The following is a 26,015-nucleotide window of genomic DNA, read 5'->3' on the forward strand; positions in this document are numbered from 1 at the left end:
GTGGCCCTGGGAGTCCTCAACATTGACACTGGCACCCTTGAAATCTCATGGCATCAGTTCAAACATGGGCAAGGAAACCTCCTGCTGATTACCATCCACTGCCCTCCCTCAGCTGATGAAACAGTCCTCCTCCATGTTGAGCAACTCTTGGAGGAAGCACTGAGGGTAGCAAGGGCACAGAATGTACTCTGGATGGGGGACTTCAATGTCCATCACCAAGAGTGATCTCGGTAGCACCACTGCTAGGCCGCAGTCCTGAAGGACATAGCTGCCAGACTGGGCCTGCGGCAGGTGGTGAGCGAACCAACACGAGGGAAAAACTTACTTGACCTCGTCCTCACCAATCTACCTGTCGCAGATGCATATGTCCATGACAGTATTGGTAGGATTGACCATCGCACAGTCTGCGTGGAGATGAAGTCCCATCTTTGCACTGAGGACACCATCCAACGTGTTGTCTGGCACTATCACCGTCCTAAATGGGATAGATTCAGTAACAGGTCTAGCAGCTCAAAACTGGGCATCCATGAGGCGCTGTGGGCCATCAGCAGCAGCAGAATTGTATTCCAGCATAATCTGTAACCTCATGGCCTGGCATATTCCTCACTCTACCATTACCCACAAGCCAGGGGATTCAACTCTGGCTCAATGAGGAGTGTAGAAGAGCATGCTAGGAGCAGCACCAGGCGTACCTAAAAATGAGGTGCCAACCTGGTGAAGCTACAACTCAGGACTACATGCATGCTAAACAGCGGAAGCAACATGCTATAGATAGAGTTAAGCTGATTCCACAACCAACGGATCAGATCAAAGCTCTGCAGTCCTGTCACATCCAGTCGTGAATGGTGGTGGACAATTAAACAACTAATGGGAGGAGGAGGCTCTGTAAACATCCCCATCCTCAATGATGGTGAAGTCCAGCACGTGAGTGCAAAAGACAAGGCTAAAGCATTTGCAACCATCTTCAGCCAGAAGTGCCGAGTGGATGATCCATCTCGGCCTACTCCCGAGTGTGGCACCAAGGAGCCCTCGTAAAATTGAAGTCAATGGGAATCAGGGGGGAAACTCTCTAGTGGCTGGAGTCATACCTAGCACAAAGGAAAATGGTAGTGGTTGTTGGAGGCCAATCATCTCAGCCCCAGGACATTGCTGCAGGAGTTCCTCAGGGCAGCGTCCTAGGCCCAACCATCTTCAGCTGCTTCATCAATTACCTTCCCTCCATCAAAAGGTCAGAAATGGGGATGTTTGCTGATGATTGCACAGTGTTCAGTTCCATTCGCAACCCCTCAGATAACGAAGCAGTCCGTGCCCGCATGCAGCAAGACCTGGACAACCACCAGGTTTGGGCTGATAAATGGCAAGTAACATTCACGCCAGACAAGTGCCAGGCAATGACCATCTCCAACAAGAGAGAGTCTAACCACCTCCCCTTGACATTCAACGGCATTACCATTGCCGAATTCCCCACAATCAACATCCTGGGGGGTCACCATTGACCAGATGCTTAACTGGACCAGCCACATAAATACTGTGGCTACAAGAGCAGGTCAGAGGCTGGGTATTCTGCAGCGAGTGACTCACCTCCTGACTCCCCAAAGCCTTTCCACCATCTACAAGGCACAAGTCAGGAGTGTGATGGAATACTCTCCACTTGCCTGGATGAGTGCAGTATCAACAACACTCAAGAAGCTCGACAGGACAAAGCAGCCCGCTTGATTGGCACCCCATCCACTACCCTAAACATTCACTCCCTTCACCACCGGCGCAAAGTGGCTGCAGTGTGTACCATCCACAGAAAGCACTGCAGCAACTCGCCAAGGCTTCTTCGACAACACCTCCCAAACCCGCGACCTCAACACCTAGAAGGACAAGAGCAGCAGGCATATGGGACCAACACCGCCTGCACGTTCCCCTCCAAGTCACACACCATCCTGGCTTGGAAATATATTGCCGTTCCTTCATCGTCGCTGGGTCAAAATCTTGGAACTCCCTTCCTAACAGCACTGTGGGAGAACCTTCACCACACAGACTGCAGCGGTTCAAGAAGGCGGCTCACCACTACCTTCTCAAGGGCAATTAGGGATGGGCAATAAATGCTGGCCTTGCCAGTGACGCCTACATCCTATGAACTAATAAAAAAAATCTGCTTTGTCCTGGATGGTGTTGAGCTTCTTGAGTGTTGTTGCAGCTGCACCCATCGAGGCAAGTGGAGAGTATTCCAATCCTGACTTGTGCATGTAGGTGGTGGAGAGGCTTTGAGGAGTTGGGAGATGAGCCACTTGCCACAGAATACCCAGCCTCTGACCATCTCTAGTAGCCATGATATTTAGATGGCTGGTCTGGATGATTTTCTGGTCAATGGTGATCCCAGGATGTTGATGCTAAGGAACTCAATGATGGTAGTCCCATTGAATGTCAAGGGGAGGAAGTTAGGCTCTTTCTTGTTCATTGCCTGGCAGTTGTGTGGCACAACTATTACTTGTCACTTAGAGGTCTTGCTGCACGCAGGCATTGACTGCTTCATTGTCTGAGGAATTGTGAATGGAGCTAAACATTGTGCAATTATCACCAAACAGTATCACTTCTGACCTTTATGATGGAGGGTAGGTCATCAATGAAGCAGTTCAACATAGTTGGGCCTAGGGAGCTACCCTGAGGATCTTCTGCAATGATGTACTGAGGCTGTAATGATTGGTCTCCAACAACCACAACCATCTTCCTTTGTGCCAAGTATGACTCCAACCACTGGAGAGTTTTCCCCCTGATCTCCATTGACTTCAGTTTTACTAGGGATCCTTGAAACGGCTGAAGACTGTCATCTGTGATGATGGATCTCAGGAGGAGATCAAGAAGGATCATCCACTTAGCACTTCTGGCTGAAGATGGTTGCAAGCACTTCAGCCTTGTCCTTAGTACTTGCATGATGGGTTCCACCATGTCACTGTGCAAGGTACAGTGCACAAAATGCACATTCAATTGCGTTGACATGTCTTTTAATTTTTCAATCTGCATTCCAAATAATTATTTTTGTTGAGGACAAGGTGAATGATCTTGCTCTTTCAGACAGTGTTCGACGTACTGTGCATTTATTGTTTTTATTTCAGATTTCCAGCATTTTTTTTATTTTTTAAGAAATAAATACTACCACCAGTTGATGTTGTGTATATGGACTTTCAAAAGGCATTTGATAATGTACCACATAATACACTTGTTAGCAAAATTAAAGCCCATGGGATTAAAGGGACAGTGGTAGCGTGAATACAAAATTGGCTAAGGGACAGAAAACAGAGAGTAGTGGTGAACAGTTGTTTTTTTAGACTGGAGGGAAGTGTACAGTGGTGTTCTTTGGGGATCAGTATTAGGACTACTGCTCTTTGACATATATTAATGACCTGGACTTGGGTATAGAGGGTATAATTTCAAAGTTTGCAGATGACACAAAACTGGGACATGTGGAGGATTGTAACAGACTTCAGGAGGATAGAGACAGACTGGTGAAATGGGCAGACACATGGCAGATGAAATTTAATGCAGAGAAGTGTGAAGTGATACATTTTGATCGGAAGAATGAGGAGAGGCAATATAAACTAAATGGTATAATTTTAAAGGGGGTGCCGGAACAGGGAGACCTGGGAGTGCACATACACAAATCTTTGAAGGTGGCAGGACAAGTTGAGAAGGCTGTTAAAAGTATATGGGATAGTGGGCTTTATTAATAGAGGCATAGAGTACAAACTGGTTAGGTCTCAGCTGGAGTATTGTGTTCAATTTTGGGCACCACACTTAGGAAGGATGTGAAGGCCTTAGAGAGGGTGCAGAAGAGATTTATGAGAATGGTGCCAGAGATGAGGGACTTCAGTTATGTGGAGAGACTGGAGAAACTGGGGTTGTTCTCCTTGGAACAGAGAAGGTTAAGGGGAGATTTGATAGAGGTGTTCAAAATCATGAAGGGTTTTGACAGAGTAAATAAGGACCAACTGTTTCCTGTGGCAGAAGGGTCGGTAACCAGAGGATACAGATTTAAGTTGATCGGCAAAAGAACCAGAGGCGGCATGAGCAAACATTTTTTTACGCAGCGAGTTGTGATGATCTGGAATGCACTATCTAAAAGGGTGGTGGAAGCAGATTCAATAGTAACTTTCAAAGGGGAATTGGGTAAATACTTGACCGGAAATTACAAGGCTATGGGGAAAGTGCAGGGGAATGGGACTAATTGGATAGCTCTTTTTAAAGAGCCGGCACAGGCACGTTGGGCCGAATGGCCTCCTCCTGTGCTGTACGGAGTATGATACCTCAGGCATTAAGACCATCATCTGACAGCTATGCAACGCACTGAGGTCAACGTTGAACTGCTTTGTTTACCTTCGGCCCCTCACACCTGTTCGCAGGTAACTAAGGTGGGCGGGGCTACCCTTCTCACCACGCCCCTCAACCCGAATCCCTGACGTCACAGAGGGAAGCAGAACTGCCCGGCCCTTCACGCGCTCCCCGCGAATACGTCACGAATCACTGCGCAGCCAATCAATGAGCGCAGCCCCAATACAGCTCGCGCTCCGTTGCGCCGACTCGCGCTGTGAGGTCACGTGGGCGGGCGGAGCCGTGGCGGGCAGGACGGTTGGTTGGCGTGTTTTTTGTGTTGTTGAGCACGCGCCGCTCACCCTCGCGCGCGCGCGCTCCCGCGGCCAGCCAGCTCCATTCGGAAATTCCGACCGTGTGAGGTCACAGTCTGGTGGGCGGGGCGGCCGCTTCCGTTGCTGCGCGTGCGCGCGTTGGTGTCAGCAAGAACGAGAGAGGAGCGTCGGAGTCCCGCGATCATGGCGGCTCCCTTAGCGCAGTTCGACGAGGACTGGCAGGATTTCTACGAGTTCAAACCACCGTCAGGCAGTTACAAATTGGACCACGTCAACTCCAACGGCGTCCCCGGCACCGCCACCAGCCCCGCCGTCGTCGTCGTTGGCGGCTTCGGGGTGCTGGAGAACAACCTGGAAGATTTCTCCGAGCTGGACAACTTCTCCGGGGAGATCGTGAGCTTCAAGTCCATGGAGGACCTGGTCAACGACTTCGACGAGAAGCTGACCGTGTGTTTCCGGAACTACAACACCAACACGGAGAACATTGCCCCGGTCAAGCCCATCTCTGAAGAAAGCATCATGAGAGACGACGAGTGAGTACGGTCAGAAGGGGCGTATGAGGCAGCTCCGGCGGGGTTGAGTGAGCTCCGCAGGTCTCTGCTGGCGCTGGCTCTTGCTCTCTTGCTGCTGCAGTGTCCTAATGAATATGAATGCTGGAAACTTTGTCCTCTTGACACTTGGGGTTCCAGCTCCTGTGTCATCTCCCATGGCTTGACGGTTCGTAGCTTCATGCTTGCAAGGGAGGTTTCCCCTTTCTGCAGATCTTTTTTTTCAGCTGCTGACAGACCTGCAATATATTTTCCAGTTTCTTTTTTTTGTTTTCATTTCAAATTTACAGCATGCGTTGTTTAAAAAAAATCCACATGTATGCCTTTCGTTTCTTTTTGATTGCACCCTTCCCACCGCAGTTTCGAACTTCTATGCAAAGCATTCTTCATCCGGAATATAAAATGAGTACAGTGACAATACTGTAAATATAAAGAGTTTGCATAACACGCAGGCATGGCTAACTGCTTTATTTATATTCATATGTAAGAATAGTCTGTGCAGATCTTTGGGTAAACTGCATGCACCATACTGCAGGTAATTTATGCCCATGGGTAGCAATATATTGTCATAATGCCGGCAGATAGTTAAAATTCTGCTTTCCTAGTTTTACTCGGGAATTATAACAGGCTGTAGCTATATGTGTTATTAATTTGTTGATATTTATGTATTTAGAAAGCCATATATCGGTTCAAAATTGGTAGCCTTGAGTATTCAGCAGTGAATCTGCAGTCTTGCAAAGTATGAGTCCATATAATTTCCTGTGATTATTGAAATCTCTGAATACCCAATGGCAATGTCCAGATATTTTGTCTATATTGAAAATGCAAATGTGATAACCATCAAATACACAACCATGAAGGTTAATGCATCGAGCTGTTGAAATTGTATGGGTTATTTCTGAAGGTGATGGATGAAATGTATCTCTGCTGCAAGTGAACAGTACTCTTAACATACTGGTATCTCCTAATATTTTAAAGGGAGTCAGTGATGATGGTATACTGTAAGCAAAATGTTGGACCATGTGTGACACTGGTTTTATAAGTAGTATTGTGGTAAGATATCATGAAATAGTTCAAATTGTGAATTAGGTTTATTAGCCTATCCAATCATCATTTTCAGATTATTTGAAATCTTGGGCCTAGCTGAAGTTATAAATCTTTCACATATTTAATTTCTCCTCAACATGCCTAATTTGTGTGCTTCCTGTTTATGAAATATATTGGTAGTCTTGAAGATTCCAAATAATTGTTATCGTTTGTAACAATTATATATTGGGTCTAATGCTCATTTCAGATGCCAGTGTCCATATAATTAAATCTCAAATCATCCAAGGAACTGTTTAAATAGCATGTTTTTGTAGAACGAATTCATCTTCTGTGATTTTCTCTACCGGTAATTATCTCTCTTGTTCTGTCTGTCTGTAATTCATTTTCCTCTGTTTTTCTGTCTCCTTCTCTCTATACTACTTGCACACTTTTGTTGTTGAATTTTGCATCAGATTTTTTCTCATCTCCATCCTTCTGTTTTCTCTCTATCTGTGGTATGTCTTACACTCTATGCCTCAAATATTTCAATTTACTGATTTACTCAATTTGTATATTTTACCATTTTTAAAGGTGCAAAGATGGTGGCCAATATGTACTTGGTCAGAGGTGGGGATTGGGTGATTTTATTAATTTTCAAATCATCCCAGCAGTTGTGTATTTACCAAGTTTCTTGGCATAATACTATGATAACTGCTGTTTTTCTTTCGGATAGTCAGTTTTTCACACCCCTGTATCCATAGTTTTGGAGACCATCTGTGTGAACTATGATACAATCTTTCCAATATAAAGGTTGGCACCAACAAACAGCTGCTTATTTTTTCAAACATTGACACAACTTTCTCTTTTATATATGAAACTAAGTACTGTAAAATTCTAGTTTCAGATTTGTGCATCTTCAATTTTTGATTTTCTTTAAGTGTGCCCAGTTTCTCATTTAAATTGCTGTGATTTTAAAAAAAAATCTGCTGCTTTGTGTTGTATTCACAGATCTATGAAGCACATATTACTTCTAAGTAACAATGGGGATTGCTGAAGCTATTCTAAAAGCTTCTTGCTGATCTGGATCCTTCAGACTACTCTCACTGTTGGGCCTACACTGTGCTATTAGTGTGGAGAGATCCCCTGGTAGTACATTTCTTAAAAACCTATCCATAGGAGAACAGTAGTTTTAAGATCTGCAGTATCCATAAATGTTTTCTGAACTGGTGGACATCAAGCACTTGCCTACCATAACACTGAAAAGATATGGAGGTAGTGGAAAAGATCCAGTGAAAATTATTCCAGGTTTTTGATCCCATTGCTCCCTCCTCCCTCTCCTCATGCTCCAGATACCCCCATGCAATTCTGGGCAGAATACAAGAAAGCATAGAATCTTACAGCAAGGAGGCCATTCGGCCCAAGGTGCTTGTGCTGTTTCTTTTAAAGAGCTGTCCAGTTTAGTTCCATACCCAAGCTTTTTCCCCATAACTCTGCAAATTAGTCGTCTTCAAATATATGTCCAATTGCCTTTTGAAAGTTCCTATGGAATCTGCTTCCACCACCCTTTCAGGTAGTGCATTTCTGAACTTAACAACCCACTGTGTGAAAACATTTCTCCTCATTCCCCCTCTAGTTCTTTTGCCAATTATTTTAAATCTGTATTCTGCCTGGTTTTCTACTGTATTTTGTACCTGACATTTGTCACAAACCTTTTTCTGTTTTACCTCAACCTTTATTTCCTTTGTCATTGAGGGAGCTCTAGCTTTGGGTGCCCTATCTTTCCTCCTTATGGAAATAAGTTTGGCTTGTACCCGAAGTATCTCCCCCTTGAAGGCCTGCCATTGCTCATTTACTGCTTTTTTGGCCAATCTTTGTTTTCAGTCCACCTGCACTAGATCCCTTCTCAAATCACTAAAATCGTCTCTCCAAGTTGGGTATTTTCACTGTTGATTTTTCTTTGTCCCTTTCCTTAACTACTTTAAACCGAATTATATTATGATCACTAATTCTCCTCTCACTGACACACACACACCACTTGCCCTACTTCATTCCCTAGAACTAGATCCAGCACTGCTACCTTCCTTGTTGGGCTGGCAACATACTGATTAAGTAGGTTCTTCTGTACACATTTTAGGAATTCTTCACCCTCCTTGCCCTTTACACTGTTTTCCCCCAGTCTATATTGGGGTAATTGAAGTCCCCTACTATTACTGCTTGATTATTTTTACATTTCTCTGAAATTTGCCTACAGATTTGCTCCTCTATCTCATCCTCACTGTGATGTGGAGTTGCCGGTGATGGACTGGGGTTGACAATTGTAAACAATTTTACAACACCAAGTTATAGTCCAACAATTTTATTTGAAATTCACAAGCTTTCGGAGGCTTCCTCCTTCCTCAGGTGAATGTTGTGGAAATGCATCCACAACATTCACCTGAGGAAGGAGGAAGCCTCCGAAAGCTTGTGAATTTCAAATAAAATTGTTGGACTATAACTTGGTGTTGTAAAATTGTTTACAATCATCCTCACTATTTGGGGGTCTATAGTAAACAACCAGCAGTGTAACAGCTCCTTAACTCTACCCAAATAGATTCAGTCTTTGAACTCTCCAGTATATCGTCCCTCTGTAGAACTGTAATATTATCCTTGATCAATACTCCCACAACCCCCCCCCTCTCTTTTTTTCCTTTCCTATCCCTCCTGAATACATTGTAACCAGGAATGTTTAGTTCCCATTCCTGCCCATGTTTAAGCCAGTTCTCCGTTCTAGCCACTAGATCATAACCCCATGTGGCAACTTGAGCCTGCAGCTCATCAACCTTATTTGTAACACACATGCATTCCAACGCCATGCTAGTTTGCTTTGCTTTTTACCTCCGTCTAATTCCTGCTCTTTCTACACTATTCTTTATTCTGCTGCTGTTTGTCCCTTCTAGTTTTCTGTGCACCTTGTTTCTGCTCTCTGCTACTATGTCCTGGTTCCCGTCCTGCTGACAAATTAGTTGAAACCCTCTCCCACAGCACTAGTTAACCTCCCCGTGAAGACATTGGTCCCAGCCCTGTTCAGGTGCAACCCGTCCGGCTTGTACAAGTCCTCCTGCCCCAGAACTGGTCCCAATGCCCCAGGAATCTGAAGCCCTCCTTCTTGCACCACTTCTCCGGCCACGCATTCACCTGCACTATCTCCCTGTTTTTGTACTCACTCATGTGGCACGGAGTAATCCAGAGATTACAGCCTTTGAGATCCTGTTCTTCAATCTTTTTCCTAGCTGCTGAAACTTTGTTTGTAGCAGCTGTCATTTAGTAGACAGTTCTTAACTCCTTTCTAGTTTCCAACCTTTTTCTTTCTCTTTTTTTTTCTCTCTCTCTTTCTTCCCCCCCCCCCCCCAAATCTTTCTTGACTTCCTATATTTAATGAATCATTCTCTGGTTATTCCTCCTCTGAAATTCCCTCTCGTTCCTCAAAAGCTTCAAGCACACCATCATGTGCAGTGTTGTTCCGACCTGCTTACTCCAGTTCAGTCTTTCCCGGACTAGAAAACTGTGGAGCTCTTTACCTCCCGCAGTCCTCTGAGTTCATAATCTAGGCTGACGCTGCAGTGCAGTACTGAAGGAGTGCTGCATTGTTGGAAGTGCTGTTCTTCAGATATGTTAAATTGAGGTCTCGTTTGTTTGATCAGGTGGGCTTTAAATAGGTGCCCTATTTGAAGAAGAGCAGGGAATTTTGGCCAACATTCTTCCTTCAACTAGCATCACCAAAAACAGATTAGCTGGTTAATTACCTCATTGATGTGTACGGGATCTTGCCATGCGCAAAATGGCAACCGCATTTGCTTACATTATCAAATTTATTTCAAAGTAATTCATTGTACGTGAAGTGCTTTCAAATGTTTTTTTGAGAGGTGTGGTAAAGTGCTATTTAAATGCAAGTCTGTCTGTCATTCTTTCTTTCTTGCCTTCCTAGCTTCCAACCATTCCTGTCTTTCTGTATTTTATGGATGCTAAAACTGTGGTCATTCCTCCCCTGAACTTCCTTCACTTGTTCCTCATAAATTTCAAATACATCAACTTCCATGGCCGTCTTCATCCCTGCATCCTCTCACATTGAAATCAAGACTCATCAAATGCTCAGTCTGTCCCAGGAGATTGAAAGCTGTGGAATCTCCTCATCCCCCTCACCCTCGCTTCCTTCTAAAATCTACTGGCATTTAAAACTCAAGCTTGGTGTAACTTCATGATTTACCCCATTCTCCTTTCTTTTCAACCTTGGGTGTCCTGTATTACATGTCATCTAAAATTATTAATAAAAAAACTCCTAAAGGATATCTTATTTTTTTGTCCTCTACGCTGCCCTATTAATAACTTACTATTGCATAATAAACGGCTTTGAATTTGTTACATCCTCTTTGTGGAGAAAGAGAGAATAAACTGATATTCTATCTCACTTCAGCATATTTAACTATGTAAATTTGCTGACATGGTATAATCTTTATAATTTGCTTAATTTTAAAATGCTTTACAGTTTGCTAAATATAATGCTCTTTAGAGGGATTTTTTTCTAAATGGACTCCTGACCTGGCTGTTTTCTCCTCTCTCCACATGATCTTCAGGTATTCTAGTTTACCTATGAACGTTTGCCATTGTACCACACGCTGCTTGTGCAATGTGATAGGTCTGTAGCTGTGTGAGACTGTAACAAGTGTAAGCTGCTTGCTTGGCTACATTTTAAGGTATGAGTCCTGTTAGGGTAGCAGGAGTGCAACTGCACATGAAATTCATATTTTAAATTAATTTATTGGGCAGTGTTGCTGATACTGTGATTGTAGTGCCATCCAAGTCCGTTAAAGCATAATCTGCCTTTCAAGAGGAATGTATGAGCTGGATAATTTTAATGAAGAATTTGATTTCATGCTGTTGGTGTTTAAAAAAAAAAACTTTTTTTTAATAAAGCGCTAGTTTTATTACCAGTAAATCTGAAAATCATTCTAGTCGCCTGCAATGCCAAGGATTTTACTTGCTACATGGTATCATGCCAGCACCTGAGAAATGGGAATTCTTAGCTGCAGTCCCACGGCAGAATGCCACAATCTCCTGCAGATAAAACAAGCGGCAGCAAAATGATGTTCACAAAGGTCACATCACAAGTGGCTAGGGAAAGCTTGAGGGTTTCCTTTCACTAGCTGCAGATGGCAACTTTTATTTTTAGTAAACTTGCCATGTTTTATTAAATTTATCCAGTACCTTGAAGGTGAAAAGATTTTTGAAATCTATTGTCAGCTATCCAAAGAAAAACATTGCAAAGAACATTTTTTATTAACTGTGTAGAAGTAAGTCAACAGATGCAATAAAAGATCTAGAATACCCATTTCATGAATAGGCTCTTTTCATCCCCTTTTCTTAAAATCATTACATGAATAATTAATTTAAATTTAAGAGTCAATGACATTGGAAAAGAAGGAAATTCATTTGACCCAAACAAGCAACGGCTACAGATATTACAACAGCAGTTGGCATTTAAATAGGGTCTTTTAATGTAGAGCATGTCCCAAGATGCTTTATAGAAGAGGAGAGAAAATAAATAAATAAAATAGATATTATGCTCAGTTCAAGATGGATAGAAATCTGATGACCTTGCATGCCCCCTTCATGGACCCTCGGGGCAATTTTAACCCTGCCCACCTGGCGGAAATCTACTCTCTTCCCGCAAGTGTCCATTCCCCTTCCTTCCCACCCCCACCTGATCGCGAGGCCCTCCTGAACCTCCTCCCTGTGACTTAGCTGAGTACTGGGGACCGTTCCTTTGTTTCGTCTCCTGCCACCTGACATTTCGCTCCCGTCCATCGATTTTGGGTGGGAGACTGACTGAGGCTATGCAGATGAGGCCCGGGAGTTAAAATCTCACGCTGCTGAGATCTGGATGGTTTGCTGCCCACCTGGCGGAAATCTACTCTCACCAGAACTAATTCTTAAGAGAGTAGATTTCCGCCAGGTGGGCAGGGATCTGGTGAGATCTGGATGGTTTGCTGCCCACCTCAGTCCCCACCCATCCGGCTCCCACTAAGAGTTAAAATCGAGGGTAGAGTGTCTAGGACATCTAATTTCACAACCTATGCTGCAGACTAATCTCCGTTTATTACGCAGTGACTAGGAGTTCTATACACATGTTTGATGGCCCACTTCCCTGGCAGCTAATTAATTTTAAGACAAAAAGGCTATTCCTACCCCCAATTTCCTGACATTAAAAAAAAATTCCACACAAAGTTCTCAAAGTTTCTGTATGGTTATAATGTGGCTTCTCTGGCCTGGAGTCACTGAACTGAACACGATGTGAGACTAATTCTTAAGAGTTTCATACCACTTGCCTTTAATGCACTCAAGTGTCAGATTGGGATCTGACATCAATTAACTTGTTACTTATTGTGTCGCTGTGCACCTGAAGCTTTCACATATTTTGAAAGTGACAGTACAACAGCACAATAAGTTTAGGGACAGAAAATAAGGGATAATTTTTGGCTTTATGCCTCTGGTAAGGAGCCTGACTTGCCAAGAATGCATATCCATTTAAATAATGGTTAGAAAATTGTGCGTGTATTGGAATTTCCATTATGTGCTCTTGACAGGTAAGACTCCCCACTGGAAGTACAAAATCAGAAAATTAGTTTTGTATGCATGCTCTGTAACCATTAGCAACATGTTAATGATTCAGACGTCCTGTTTCTGCACCATACTACATTACGTAAGAATTTTTTAGGAGGGGGAGACTGCAATCTTATGAGTGTCATAATACAGTCTCTATCTTGCATAGATTGTGTGTATGTAGATCTGTAGTGAAATGTTTCTGCCTTATTTCAATGGGAGTGGTGGAAACATTTCATTAACGTAAAGTTCCCCTTAAAGCTGAAGTGCTCTGCAGTTGTTCTGTAATTAATATTTCATTGAGTTAAGATAAGTAACTTTTGTTCTCAAAATTTTTTGCATGGTAGATAATGTATGCACATTTTAGAAAGCTTTAAATGTATTATGGAGTTTGTTTAGCTGAAGCCTTGGATTTCCCTCTCCCTATACTCTTGATTGTAACTCCCATTGTATACATGCAAATAAGTGTATACAAAGGGGCTTACTTAGAATTCTTTCTGGGGCATTGACTCTGACTTTCCATTGGTTCGTCTACAGTCGAGATGTGACTTTGTGACTTCCTCCATAGCAATTGTAACGGACCAGTGTACCTCATTAATATTGCATTGGTAGATATTACTAAACAAAGGGGGAGGTGTAATGGAATTATTATTGTTCAGGAAGGACAGGATATGATACTGAAGATTTCTAATGTAGGATTAAATGTTTTCATTTTAGGACCAGTTACTGCTGTCTCCTTTTTCAAGTCACAATTGAGGACTGAACCCATCCTGCTTCTTTTCTTGAATGGTTGCTTAAGTTAGCCCTGGAGGTCCTTTCCCATTTCTCCAGAAATGAGAATTCAATCCATATTAGCTTTCATTATAAGTTAATTAAAGTGAACATCTGTTCAGTAACATTTTTGATTACTTGTGTCTGGAGCCATTTAAAATTAGTTTGTAATCGTTTGTGAGGGTAACATATCTGTTCCAGCAAATTGGTTTTCTGTGTAGTTTAATGGTGAAGTTGTTTCTTTCTACTATGAAGAAGTGAGCATTCAGCAGCCTTTTATGCACTCCATTTCAACATTGAAAACATAAATGTAGTATTTGCAGAATACATCTTACACGCTTGAATTGTGAAGCAGTGTGATCTCTTGATTTAAAAAAAAATCTGCCTGTTTTAATGTGTGGCTTCTTGTTATATTGCGGCTCGTGGCAATGAACTTAACCATACTATTTATTTTGGTGGTGAGTTTTTTTTCCCTTTCCCTCATGAAAATGAGTTGAGGAATAGAACACTTTTCCACTTTGGGCACCCATTGTTAGCATCAAGCAGTTCCAGGACAGATCCAGCTACGGAGCAACACTTCCTCTACATTCCCTACGTTACCCTAATTTCTACCAGACAACCCTCCTGGACCATTGTGAATTTTTCCATTTCTACGTTCACTGTACTTGTAGACTCTAGAACTGCCAATTTGTGTGAAATTATTGTTGTTTGTTTTGTGGACCCATGCTTTCGAATGCACTAAAAATACAATATAATGTGAGCATTAATTACATTGAATGTGGTGGCATGTTGTTTATGGTTTTGAGTAAAGTTCATGCACTAGAAAAATGGCTGTTGCATTTTGAAGCATTTTCCATTTCCAGAGCGTGCTGAGGCATTTTATTTGGTAAAGGGAATGGGAGCATGTCAATCAGCTCCTTGAGTATGTTCTGCTTCTATTGCTGAACTGCTTTCATGATATGTGAGTTTGGTGGTGATCTGAAATTCTCCCCATTAGCATTGAAGGGTAGTTATCGGAGCACTTGCAATAACACTGAAGCAACTGCCCATATGCAAGATTGTGCACAACAGTTATTCAGAATAGAATTGGGACAAGTGTCTGGTTGTGGACCTGCCCTGATGTTGGGGGAAGGATATCCGTACAGGCCAGCTACATAAAATCGAGCAGTGCAGGTGAATAAAATATTCCTGATGAAGTTTCCATCCCTCCAGTAAACACTGATGCCACCTCTTTTATAAAGCAGTACTGCTGCTGGAGTCAAGACAATGGCAATGTTATTATAAATGCAGCATAAGAATATAAAATAGAGTATAAGAATGTATGTTAGATCGTCTGCCGTAATTTGTATTACTGCTGTTATGCTTTAATTTTTGTCCACCAGAGCACAGCTAACTAGCTTACAAAATCCAGGGAATTCGCTCTGACAAGGGTGATGCTGTTTCTTTGTAATCTGCTTGTCATTGTCTAGGAATTCAGATAAAATCACTTGCTCTTTGGAGCTGACCAGATGGACCGAAATAGTCTTTTGTCCTCTAGATTCCCATGTTCTTATTACAGGAGGGAGTTAATTTACTGGAAATGGACAAAGTGCAGTACAAGCCTGTGGTCAGTTGTACAGCACAAATTTCTATTTCAAAAACCTGAGGAGGAAATGACCTTCTGTTTACTGCATGTTGCTACAAGAGGTGATACTAAATTTGAAATAGTTTAATCATGCAATGAATGCAAAGGATTTCTTTCTACCCTTCTTCTCTGTGGAAGTCAGTTCCTACTTAAATCTTTTCAGTACTAACCAAAATGATGAGAATAATTTCATTCTAAATCTTTGCATATAGGCATTTAAGTCTGTTGTCTCTTTCATAGCTTACAGGCAGCGTGATTCATGCCGTAACGGCTTATGATTGCTTATACACGCCGCATCACATTAGTCAACAATCCTGTAGGAATGTATTCTAACAGTGGTGTGGTGGCATTAATGGTGGAATGTTTGGTGACTTTCATTCAGGAGATTTGGGTTTGAATTACAGCCTCCCCTGTCATTTAAAATTAATTGACTGATTTCTGACAGTTTTTTGGCTGGGCTAAAAAATGGAGCAGCTCCTATTGGTGTTTATAGAATCATAGACAGTGGAATTTAATTTTTTAAAATATTATACTTTGATTTTATAGGGGCCATGTATAACTAATAAGAGATGGCATGGAGCAGCAGACAAAATATGTATAGAATCTGATCTAGTTTGTCAATCTGCTTTTTATTTCTATTGGTATTTTACATAAATGGTTGCATTAATTTTCCAGGCAGCTTTCCATCGTCCCAGAACAATGTGCTACCAGTCAAGCTGGTTCAGGCAGCAGGTTGGTTCTGTTTGGGGAGCTCTGTTTTCCCTACTGTTAGTCGTAAAATCAGTATGTAAGCTTCTAAAAGCCCTTTTAAGGGTGTGGATTATTTAAGTTAAACTTTTTTTATGCTTGCATTTTAATTGACCGTGATTTTTCTATTTTTTTTATCTTTATGCTTCCTCCTTTTAACCTTTCTCAATATGTTTGTATTTTTTTCCATTAAACATTATTTATAATTTTTTCTCTCCTTTCATTTATTCTCTCTTTTCCTTTTTCTTTCTCTCGCCTCTTTTTCTTTCTCACACACGAGGGAGAAGGGAATAAAGGATTACGGGGGCAGAGAAGAAAGAGGTAATTGGAATGGGCGGAAGCTTGTGTGGAGTATAAACATGCGGCATAGACTGGTTGGGCCAAATGGTCTGCGCTGTAGATTCTATGTAATTCTATGCAAGACTGTTAGCTTGACTAAGTTGCTAGTACTGTACTCTTGCCCTTTGGGTCAGAAGGTTCAAGGCTGACGCTTCCTTGACTGAGTGCTACATTGTTGAGGTGCCATCTTTCGGACGAGTTCAGGTGGATGTGAAAGATCCCATGTCATCATTCAGCGAGTTCTCCCAGTGACCTGGCCCACATTCCACTCTCAACGAACACCACTGAAAATAGGTTAACTGATCTTTGTCTCACTTGTTGTTTGTGGGACCTTGCTATACACAAATTGACTGCCATGTTTACCTATATCACAGTGGCAACAGAAGTAATCCATTGGTTGTGAAGTGCTTTGGAATGTCTTGAGGACATAATGGGCAATGCAAATTTGCTCTTGGTTTCTTCCTGTCCCTATGTGTCTTTTCTCTCCTGCCTTTTGCTTGCTTTTTTTTTCTCACTTTTTCTCTCTCGTGCTTTTTCTCTTTCTGTCCCTCACTGTCTGTCTTTTCACCCCCTCTTTTTCTATCATTCACTGTTTCTCTTTCAATCTTCCTCTTCTCACAGTCTGTTTTAAAATCTATTGTCTAACATGGTGCCATATAATCCTTCCACACCAATGATAGTTCAGTTTTGCATTTATGCAGTTAAAGAACCAGTATTCCCTTAAGCAGAATTTGTTTAGTGCCAAATGAATGTATTTGTGCTGGATATAAAGTCCCTGTTGTCTTTACAAAAGTTAATTAAAGTCAGAGGAGCTCTCCTGCTTCACCAGGGATAATTTTAGTGCGCTCCATGGGGACAGGTTTAAAAGTCTAGGTGTCGTGCATGTCATTGTACCTGATCTGGGAATAGCGTAGAGAATAGTGGGAGTAACTAGTCTGAGAATGTATGGCCTCCATGTTATAAATAATTTATTAATAATTATGTTCTGTGCTGAATATTTTTGAAGTGGGCTTGCTTTTCCACTTTAATACTAATGGGTAATGCTATTTGGGGCACATGAGCACACAATACATAAAAATGTCTCTACAAATAGATGTTTGGCTGAATTTTTTGCTGATCTTGTGACCATTTAACAATACTATATTTGCTGCTGCAGACCCTTTGGTCCACTCAGTTTTTAATCCTCTGAATTAAGATGTTTTTTTATTATTACTAAATGAGCTGCATTGTTGCCCAGAAGCTTGCTTTCGAGGGGGTTACACCAATCCAGCAGCTCTATGCATATTAATCTGATGCTGATTTAATTGTTTTCACCTCAGTAGATTCTGCATTCAGCTAAAGGGCAGGTGACTGGTCTGTAGCTATGATGCTAATACTGCTTTGTGACTTCGATGACAGGAGGTGCTTATTGTAGCGCATGATGGATTTTTCCTTTCTGGAGATGATCAAGACCATACTGATCCCAGCCTCCCCGTGTTTTGGTGTCGTTGCCCAAGTTCACTCAGTATTTAAGGAAACTATTTTGTGAATATTGTTAGGTTTTTGCACAACAGATCTATGCACTGTTGTCCTTCCATACTGGTTCAGTACATGGGTCTTAACCACAGAGTTCATAGCATCATTATAGTATCATCGTAGGTACAGAATAGAAGTAGGCCATTCAGTCCACCGTTTCTGTGCCGGCTCTTTGAAAGACCTAGCTAATTACTCCCATTCACTTGCTCTTTCCCCATAGCGTTGTAAATTTTTTTCCCTTCAAGTATTTATCCAATTCCCTTTTGAAAGTTACTGTTGAATCTGCTTCCACCGCCCTTTCAGGCAGTGCACTGTAGATCATTACAACTCGCTGCGTAAAAAAAATGTTTCCTCATGCCGCCTCTGGCTCTTCTCCCGATCACCTTAAATCTGTGCCCTCTGGTTACCGGCCCTTCTGCCACTGGAAAAAGTTTCTCCTTATTTATTCTGTCAAAACCCTTCATGATTTTGAACACCTCTATCAAATCTCCCCTTAACCTTCTCTGTTCCAAGGAGAACAACCCCAGCTTCTCCAGTCTCATAACTGAAGTCCCTCATCCCTGGCACATTCTAGTAAATCTCTTCTGCACCGTCTCTAAGTCCTTGACATTCTTCTTAAAGTGTGGTACCCAGAATTGAACACAATATTCCAGCTGAGGCCTAATCAGTGTTTTATAAAGGTTTAGCATAACTTCCTTTATATTACCTCTCTTCATTCTTCCTACCAAAATGCATAACTTCACATTTTTCTGCATTAAATTTCATCTACCTTGTGTCTACCCATTTCACCTGTCTGTCCATGTTCTCCTGAAGTCTGTTATATTCCTCCACATTGTTTACTACTTTTCCGAGTTTTGTGTCACCTGCAAACTTTGCAGTTATGCCCTCTATATCCAAGTCCAGGTCATCAATATATATCAAAAAGATCAGTGATCCTAATAGTGACCCCCTGGAGAACACCTCTGTATGCTTCCCTTCAGTCTAAAAAAACAAACGTTCACCATTACTCTCTACTTTCTGTCCACTAGCTAATTTTGTATCCATGCTGCCACTGTCCCTTTTAATCCCATTTTGCTAACAAGTCTATTATGTGGTACTTCATCAAATGCCTTTTGAAAGTTGCTATACACATCAACTGCACTACCCTCATCAACCCTCTCCGTTATTCCATCAAAGAACTCAATCAAATTAGTCAAACATGATTTCCTTGAACAAATATGTGCCGACTTTGTTGTTGGCCCATACTTTTCCAAGTGCCAATTAGTTTTGTCCCGGATTATTGTGTGTCAAAGTTTCCCCACCACCGACATTAGGCTGACTGGCCTGTAATTATTGGGTTTACCCCTTCCCCTTTTTTGAACAGGGGTGTAACATTTGCAATCCTGCAGTCCTCCGGCACCGTACCCATATCTAAGGAGGATTGGAAGATTGTGGCCAGAGCCTCTGCAATTTCCACCCTTACTTCCCTCAGTAAACTAGGATACATCCCACCTGGAACGGGTGACTTTTCTACTTTGAGTACTGCCAACCTTTTAAGTGCCTCCTCTTTATCTAATTTTTATCCAATTCAATATCGCTACTACCTCCTCCTTTACTGCTACATTGGCAACATCCTCTTCTCTAGTGAAGACTGATATGAAGAATTCATGTAGCACCTCAGCCTCCACAAGAAGATCTCTTTTTTTTGTCCCTAATTGGTCCCACCCTTTGACTACCCTTTTACTATCTATATGTTAATAAAAGACTATTGGATTTCCTTCTAGGTTAGCCGCTAATCTATTCTCATACTCTCTCTTTGCTACTCTTATTCTCTTTCTTAGATCTCCTCTGTACTTTCTGTATTCATCCTGGTCCTCTACTGTTTCCACCCATTGAGTATTTTTGGCACTGATTCTGTTTTCATTGTCCTTTTCTGTGCCATTTTTCTCCTAATGTACATTGATAATTAGTATTGCTTCGTTTGTTCTGTAACAAAAACCTTCCAAAAGTGAGTGTGTGTGTGTGTCTCTCTCTCTCTCTCTCTCTCTCTCTCTCTCTCTGTGAGTGTGTCTCTCTCTCTCTCTCTGGAGAGAATTGTAAACAATTTTACAACACCAAGTTATAGTCCAGCGTCTATAACTTGGCTGGACTATAACTTGGTGTTGTAAAATTGTTTACAATTGTCAACCCCAGTCCATCACCGGCATCTCCACATCATCTCTGGAGAGAAGGGAAGAAAGGAGATTAAAGGCTGCCATTGGTAGCATCCAATATGAAAGTTTTTTTTTTAAAAGGAAAAATAGTTCAATAAAGAGTTTCTATTCACAGACTGCTTTGACAGTTCAGTTATTGTTGGTTCAGTTCAGATGGTGACAGGGGACAATGATGAAAGTATATTTAATAATGACACTGATTGTGTTACTAGACATTGTTGTTGGAATGCAAACTCACCCTTAGGGCATGAAATAATTGCTGTAGAAATACATTTCCACTGGGAATTGGGAACTGTTAATTATAATTCAGTTTACTGTACCATATCACAAGCCAGATCTTTTACGAAATGGAAGTAGTCTGTCTGTTTGTCCACTAACTCTGTTCTGATGAAGGGTCTACAGCTGAAACATTAACCCAGCTATTTTCTTTTCGGATGCTGATGGAATCTGCTGAGTTTGTTTTTACAAAATAGCACTGAACTTCATAAAGTATATAAGGGCTAATTTTACTAGACTCCTTTGCTGACAGTAATTGTGGGTGAGAGAATTTGCTGGAGCAGGGAAGCTCATGGAGTGCACGGTTAGTTAGACATTTTCCTGTACCCTTCAGCTCAAAAATGTTTTGCCCTGTAAGTTGCTGGAAGTGCAAGCTGATAATGGTGAGGCGAGGGCAACAGGACATCTGGGACCGAATCTTGGTGAACGACAGGACCGACGGTCTATCTCCCTAACCAATGAGATTTAAGGATTGAGAAATAAACAGAGGAAGGACTGAAAAGGAGGGTGAATTAGAGTGGGTGAATTCAATGTCAAATCAGATACAGAAAGAGAGGGAAAGAAAGATTGGATTAAGAGAGGAAAAAGAGACACAAAGGAAAAGTAAGAAAAAAAATTGAAAATTTGACTTTTAAAAAATCTTCAACAATTCACTACCTGAAGGAATGAGACTCCACACTTTTAATTGTTCACTTTCTGGGCCAGAGAGGTTGATTGGCAGTCATTAACAATTATCACTGTTAAAAGGGTACTTATGGTATTAATTACTAGATGTAGCTTTCTGCGGCAAGTATAATGGACAATTAATGTGCAAATGCAGCAACTTCGTGAAACTCAGTGAAGGGTTAAGTACATGATTCTGTTTTTGCAAAGCTAACGGCAGAGCGGCGCAGATCATCTAGCAACTTGTGGCGTTTCGCAATTCATGGGGTGTTTCTTCCTAGCCACAAGTTGCTGGCCAATTTTCACATTGCTAACTGCGTGCGTTGTTCACACGCTGTTATTTTTTATGGAAATTCCGGCCCATGCGATAGACATCTCTCTGACTTGCACTCACATCTAGCTGGCAGGAGAGTCTTGCAAAATTAACCTTTAGAGTTACCTTTAGGATAAGTATTAAACAGCTGATTTGGAAGATTATCTTAAATCTTCCTGCTGTTCCACCACTTCCATGTCTGGTCATATTAAAATTATTTTGGGGGAGATGATGGAAAGTGGAGAATCCTTTGAAAATATATCTATACTCTTCCTCTCTTCTCCCCTCTAACCACCCCCCCACCAACACCCGGAAATGAATTCTAGAATAATGCTCTACACTTATGTGCATTCTTAAAAATCACAACAAGGTGATTGGCCATTTGATCCTTTTACTACCTTTACTACCTTTCCCACCAGTTTCCTTTCTCTGCTGAAGGTGTTAACTACTTGTTCAGGTATGCTTCAGTGAATGCCAGGTGCCTTCCAGTATCTTGAGACCCGCGAGAAGGGGCGTCTATTCTAGCAGGTAAGTGAGTGGAGCTGAGGCCAATTAAAGCACCCCTACTGCTTCCTAACTAAGATCAGCTAACTCAGCACAGACCTGAAATCAAACCTGGGAGCTGCCTGGTCTTTATGGCTGTAGTTAACTGCCTGAGATACGGGGGGAGTGCTTATTCACTTAATTGAGGCCTGCATAGTTAGCTCCATTTCTGAGACTTAGATAGAGAGATGTGCTCTGTCTTCATAGGCTCCAGTGGCTTTGCTCCTAATACATTTGTTCCTTATTGCAAGCAATGAGAAAGGGGGAGTTGTGCTTTTCAATTCCTCAGCTTTTTTCTATCATCTAGATCTCTTATTCTGGTAGAAAGAATCTCTTCCTCTTGTGTGATACATTTCTACACCGAAATGGGATCTACTATTTTACCATATTTGAAGTGTTCTCTACAGTATTCTATGCTGTATTTGCAGTGCACTTATTATGCAATGCCAATAGCATTTTAGCAGTGGTGTGAGTGGTGAGCCATGGTTATGTTGCCTGCTTGAGTCCCTGCTGAGCAGTGGTGTGGATGGGGGAAGAAGGAACAGAGCTCCATGTATGTGTACTAAAATCCATACATCAAGTACTGCTTGCTGCCTCTGACTGAGGCCAGTCTTTACCAGTTAAGACGATGTGGCAGGACAGTCAGCTCTTATCAGTGGGTAAAAACTCAAAGGCAGCCAGCTGTCACTCAGAGTTGTTTTTTAAAAAAAATGGTTTTGAAGCAAGTTTTGAAAAAAAAGGGCTAGCGTGAGTGGAAACAAAAGTGAGAATTTGTTTAGTAGCTGTTCTTGCTTGAACCAATACTGCTTTGTACTGGCAGCTTTATACTATCCTTTTGCCACTAATATGCCAAAAATCTCAGTCTGGTACCAGTGCAGAGCACTGTTTTATTTTCCTTCCTCATTTTTGGCAGTTTTCTCCTCAATCCTCCTCCTCCTCCTCTATTGAAGAGGTTGACTCCTTGCTATAGGATAGTTACACAGGGACCACTCATCTTCCAGTACCGTACACAAGTAGCTCCTCTTCATGCTTGAGCATAGACAGAGTGTCAGCAAGATAATTGATTGGCAGGAGTGCATCACAGCCTGAACCTGATCTTGTCCAAATTGAATATTCATACATGTGCACTTCCAGTTAGGATTTGGAGTTTTACCTTCATAACCCAAGGATGCTGTGTGATGCCCCTAATGCCAAGGCAGCTTTGAAATGTAATCCAGGTTTTGTTCTAGGCGATTTTATTTTTAGAACTGATATCTTTTATATTTCAAATACTACATAGTTTGCTTCAAATACTTCACAGGTGTTTTTTTTCTTACTACACTAAGTTATCCTGCAAAAAATTATACTCTATCTTTCATTTTATGTGACAATGAAAGCAAGGGAAATTTCCTGCTGCTGTACTGTCGATCACAAGCTACTTTCTATTCCTCAGTTATACGGCACCATTGTGAAAATACAATTTTCCCTTGAGTGTGTTGCTCTCAAGTCCCTTCTGCTTTTTTTTGGACCATTTGCTATTCACTGAAAATAAACAGGTTTCTTCTTTGAGCGTGCTGATTAGAGCCCATTTCCCATGAGAAGCACAAGACTGCTGTGCAAGGATTTAAAGCCTCTGGGCTCAGAAAATGGGTCTGTCAAGATGTAAGCGGTGTAAATTAATATTCATGCTGTGTATTAAATCTATGCAGTACATGAAACCATATTGAAAGGCTGTTTTTATCATAGAGCTGTTTACAAGTCTGTTTTCTAAATACCAAATTGCATATGTACTTGCACCTATAATCAGATGAAGTGGCAGCCTGAAAGACCACTTTGTTCCTGTTTCTCAAATCTTTAATATTTATACAACCTTTCAATTGCCCTTGCATCCTATGAAAAATTGTAGCTTTTTTTGGTCCCTCTAATTTTCTCATCTCTTGTAATCGCTGGTTTATGCTGAATTATGGTTCCATAGGCGCCAGCTGCCCAATGGTGTCTTGCCCAAGTGGTCATTCTATGTGTGAGTTTGAACAGCGAGTGCCAGCAAGCTGTTCAATTGACCCTATCCTCATCACACTCACACTCACACACTCTCTGTCTCTGTCTCTGTCTCTCACATTCTTCTGTTGGGTAAAGGACTTGAGAACAAGGGGGCACAGTTTATGGTGTCAGAAGAACATTTAAGCAGCAGTTCTTTCAGTAAGAGGATAATAAAAATGTGGAATGGATTATTGGTGGGACAGAAAATCATGGCAGGGTTTAAAAAAGGAGTGGCTAAATTCCTATCAGTAAATAGGATTCAGGACTATTAGTTCTAGAATCATAGTAAGGAATCTAATGATAGGCTAGATGGACCAATGGTCTCTTCTTGCCCAAAACATTACTCAACAACAAAAAACTGTGCATGTGAACCTATGCAGCATATATCATTGTGCACAATGAATTCAACCATGGGACTGCCCAGCAGAGATACAAATTGGTGAGATTTAAAATGCTGAATCCAGTTAACAACATATGTCTCACTGTAAATGAGGCAACACTCTGACATTAATGCGCAGAATGCAAAGCGGAAATTGGTTTTGGTTTGGATAGAAGCCAAAATGACTAACTTTAAATTCGGATTCAGTGTTTTAATCAGTATATGGCCGTAATTCTGACTTAAATCTGAATTAAAAGGCTCGTTAAAAATTGTGCGTTTATCCCAATGTAAATGACACTTGGCATAGTTATTTTCAGTTCTTATTTGCTGCAATTAATTTTTCTCAAAATAAGCAAAGCCAATAAATTGACTTTATTAGTTATATAAATTGGTTGCTAGATTTCTGTAACATTTATCAGTTTGTTTCTTCTCATACGGAAGAACTGAAGACCTCCAGCAAGTGTAATCTCAGGATTGGGCCTTTTCTGCCACACAAAGAAGCACAGCAAGTAGGTTTCCTGTAGTGGAGTGTAATTCAGCTTTAATACCTTGTTCTACTCCAGAAAATTTACATTTAGGGCAAATCTTATTAAAAAGTACATTCAGCTAATAAACTTTAGTAAGACATTCATTGTTTGTTTTAACTTGAATGTGAGCACCTTGCCTTTTTAACATTGACCCAGTTTGAAACCTTATTATATTGTTTGAAATGGCCATATTAATTTTATTGTAAAAGCTGAATGTTTTCAGAGGTCAACACAGTCCCAGACTCAATAGAGTAAATTTTCATCTGGACTAGCTGGGTGGTAATCTGGTGGAGCCGATCGACAACCCGTTATAGAACCAGTCCAATTTTCATTCCGTTGATTTCGATGGAGTGAAAATCGGATGGGTTCTACAACGGGCAGGCAATCTACTTCACCAGATAACCCCCAGGCAGTGAAGACAAACATTTATCCCAATTTTCTTAACATTTCAGGCCCATGTAAGACTTTATCACTAGAATAATACAAAGACAGTGTAATTTGAGAATGAACACTTGTTCTTGTATGTGTTTCATGTTGTTTTGCTATTAAAAATTCCTTTACCCCCCCCCCCCTCAAAAAAAAATCTTTATTCCCTATTCTACTCTCAAAATTCGTAGATCACATAGGCGAACCTATAGCTTAAGAATGTCATGCTTGAATTGAATTTTTGAAAATAGCTGCTAAAAATAGCTAGTACGTCTTTGCACCACGGCTTATTTATTCATTAAGTCAGCATTTAAATCAAAAACCAATAAAGAACATATTTCCTTTGGACAAAGTTGGAGAGACGTCTACAAGTTCTACTGTCTGGTGAAAATTGGCATTGGGTTGACTGGCATATATTGTACATTGTAAAAAAAAAATTCACAAGGGAGGTAATTTTCTGAAGCTCTGTTCCCTCATGGCAAGCACTTCATAAAATTGGGGCTACAGAGTTGCAGCTCTGTCTCTTAGCTTGCTGCTAATGAGATTCTGCATGGGCAGTGAAACTGCACTAAAATATCCACAAGATCATTTGCTTAGATCAGGAAGTGCTTTGGTTGCCATTCAGAGTTTGGTTCTGAATCCTGCTTACATCAGGTATATGATTATCTGGAGTCAACTGCAATATAAATAGCATGTACTGTGTAAAATTACCATGTAGTCTACTGAACTGATTCTTCAGTGATATTGTATTAATGATATAACAAGTGAGGTTAATACCCTCTTGTAAACATCTGGAGCTCAGAGAGTCCCTATAATGTTAAATAACATTGTCAGCATTTG

General features: G+C 41.3%; 1 protein-coding gene across 1 annotated transcript in view; it reads left to right on the forward strand.

Annotated features, from left to right (window-relative positions):
• Nucleotides 1–4,726: 4,726 nt before the first annotated feature.
• The window catches only part of fez2b (fasciculation and elongation protein zeta 2b), a 111,142-nt gene continuing 89,853 nt past the window's right edge, over nucleotides 4,727–26,015 (forward strand). The window contains exon 1 of the mRNA XM_067988667.1: nucleotides 4,727–5,164. Coding sequence (XP_067844768.1) covers nucleotides 4,815–5,164 — 350 coding nt within the window. The 5' untranslated portion in view covers nucleotides 4,727–4,814. The remainder of the gene's footprint in view (nucleotides 5,165–26,015) is intronic.

Source organism: Heptranchias perlo, chromosome 8, assembly GCF_035084215.1.
Source record: "Heptranchias perlo isolate sHepPer1 chromosome 8, sHepPer1.hap1, whole genome shotgun sequence".
Lineage (NCBI taxonomy): Eukaryota > Metazoa > Chordata > Chondrichthyes > Hexanchiformes > Hexanchidae > Heptranchias > Heptranchias perlo.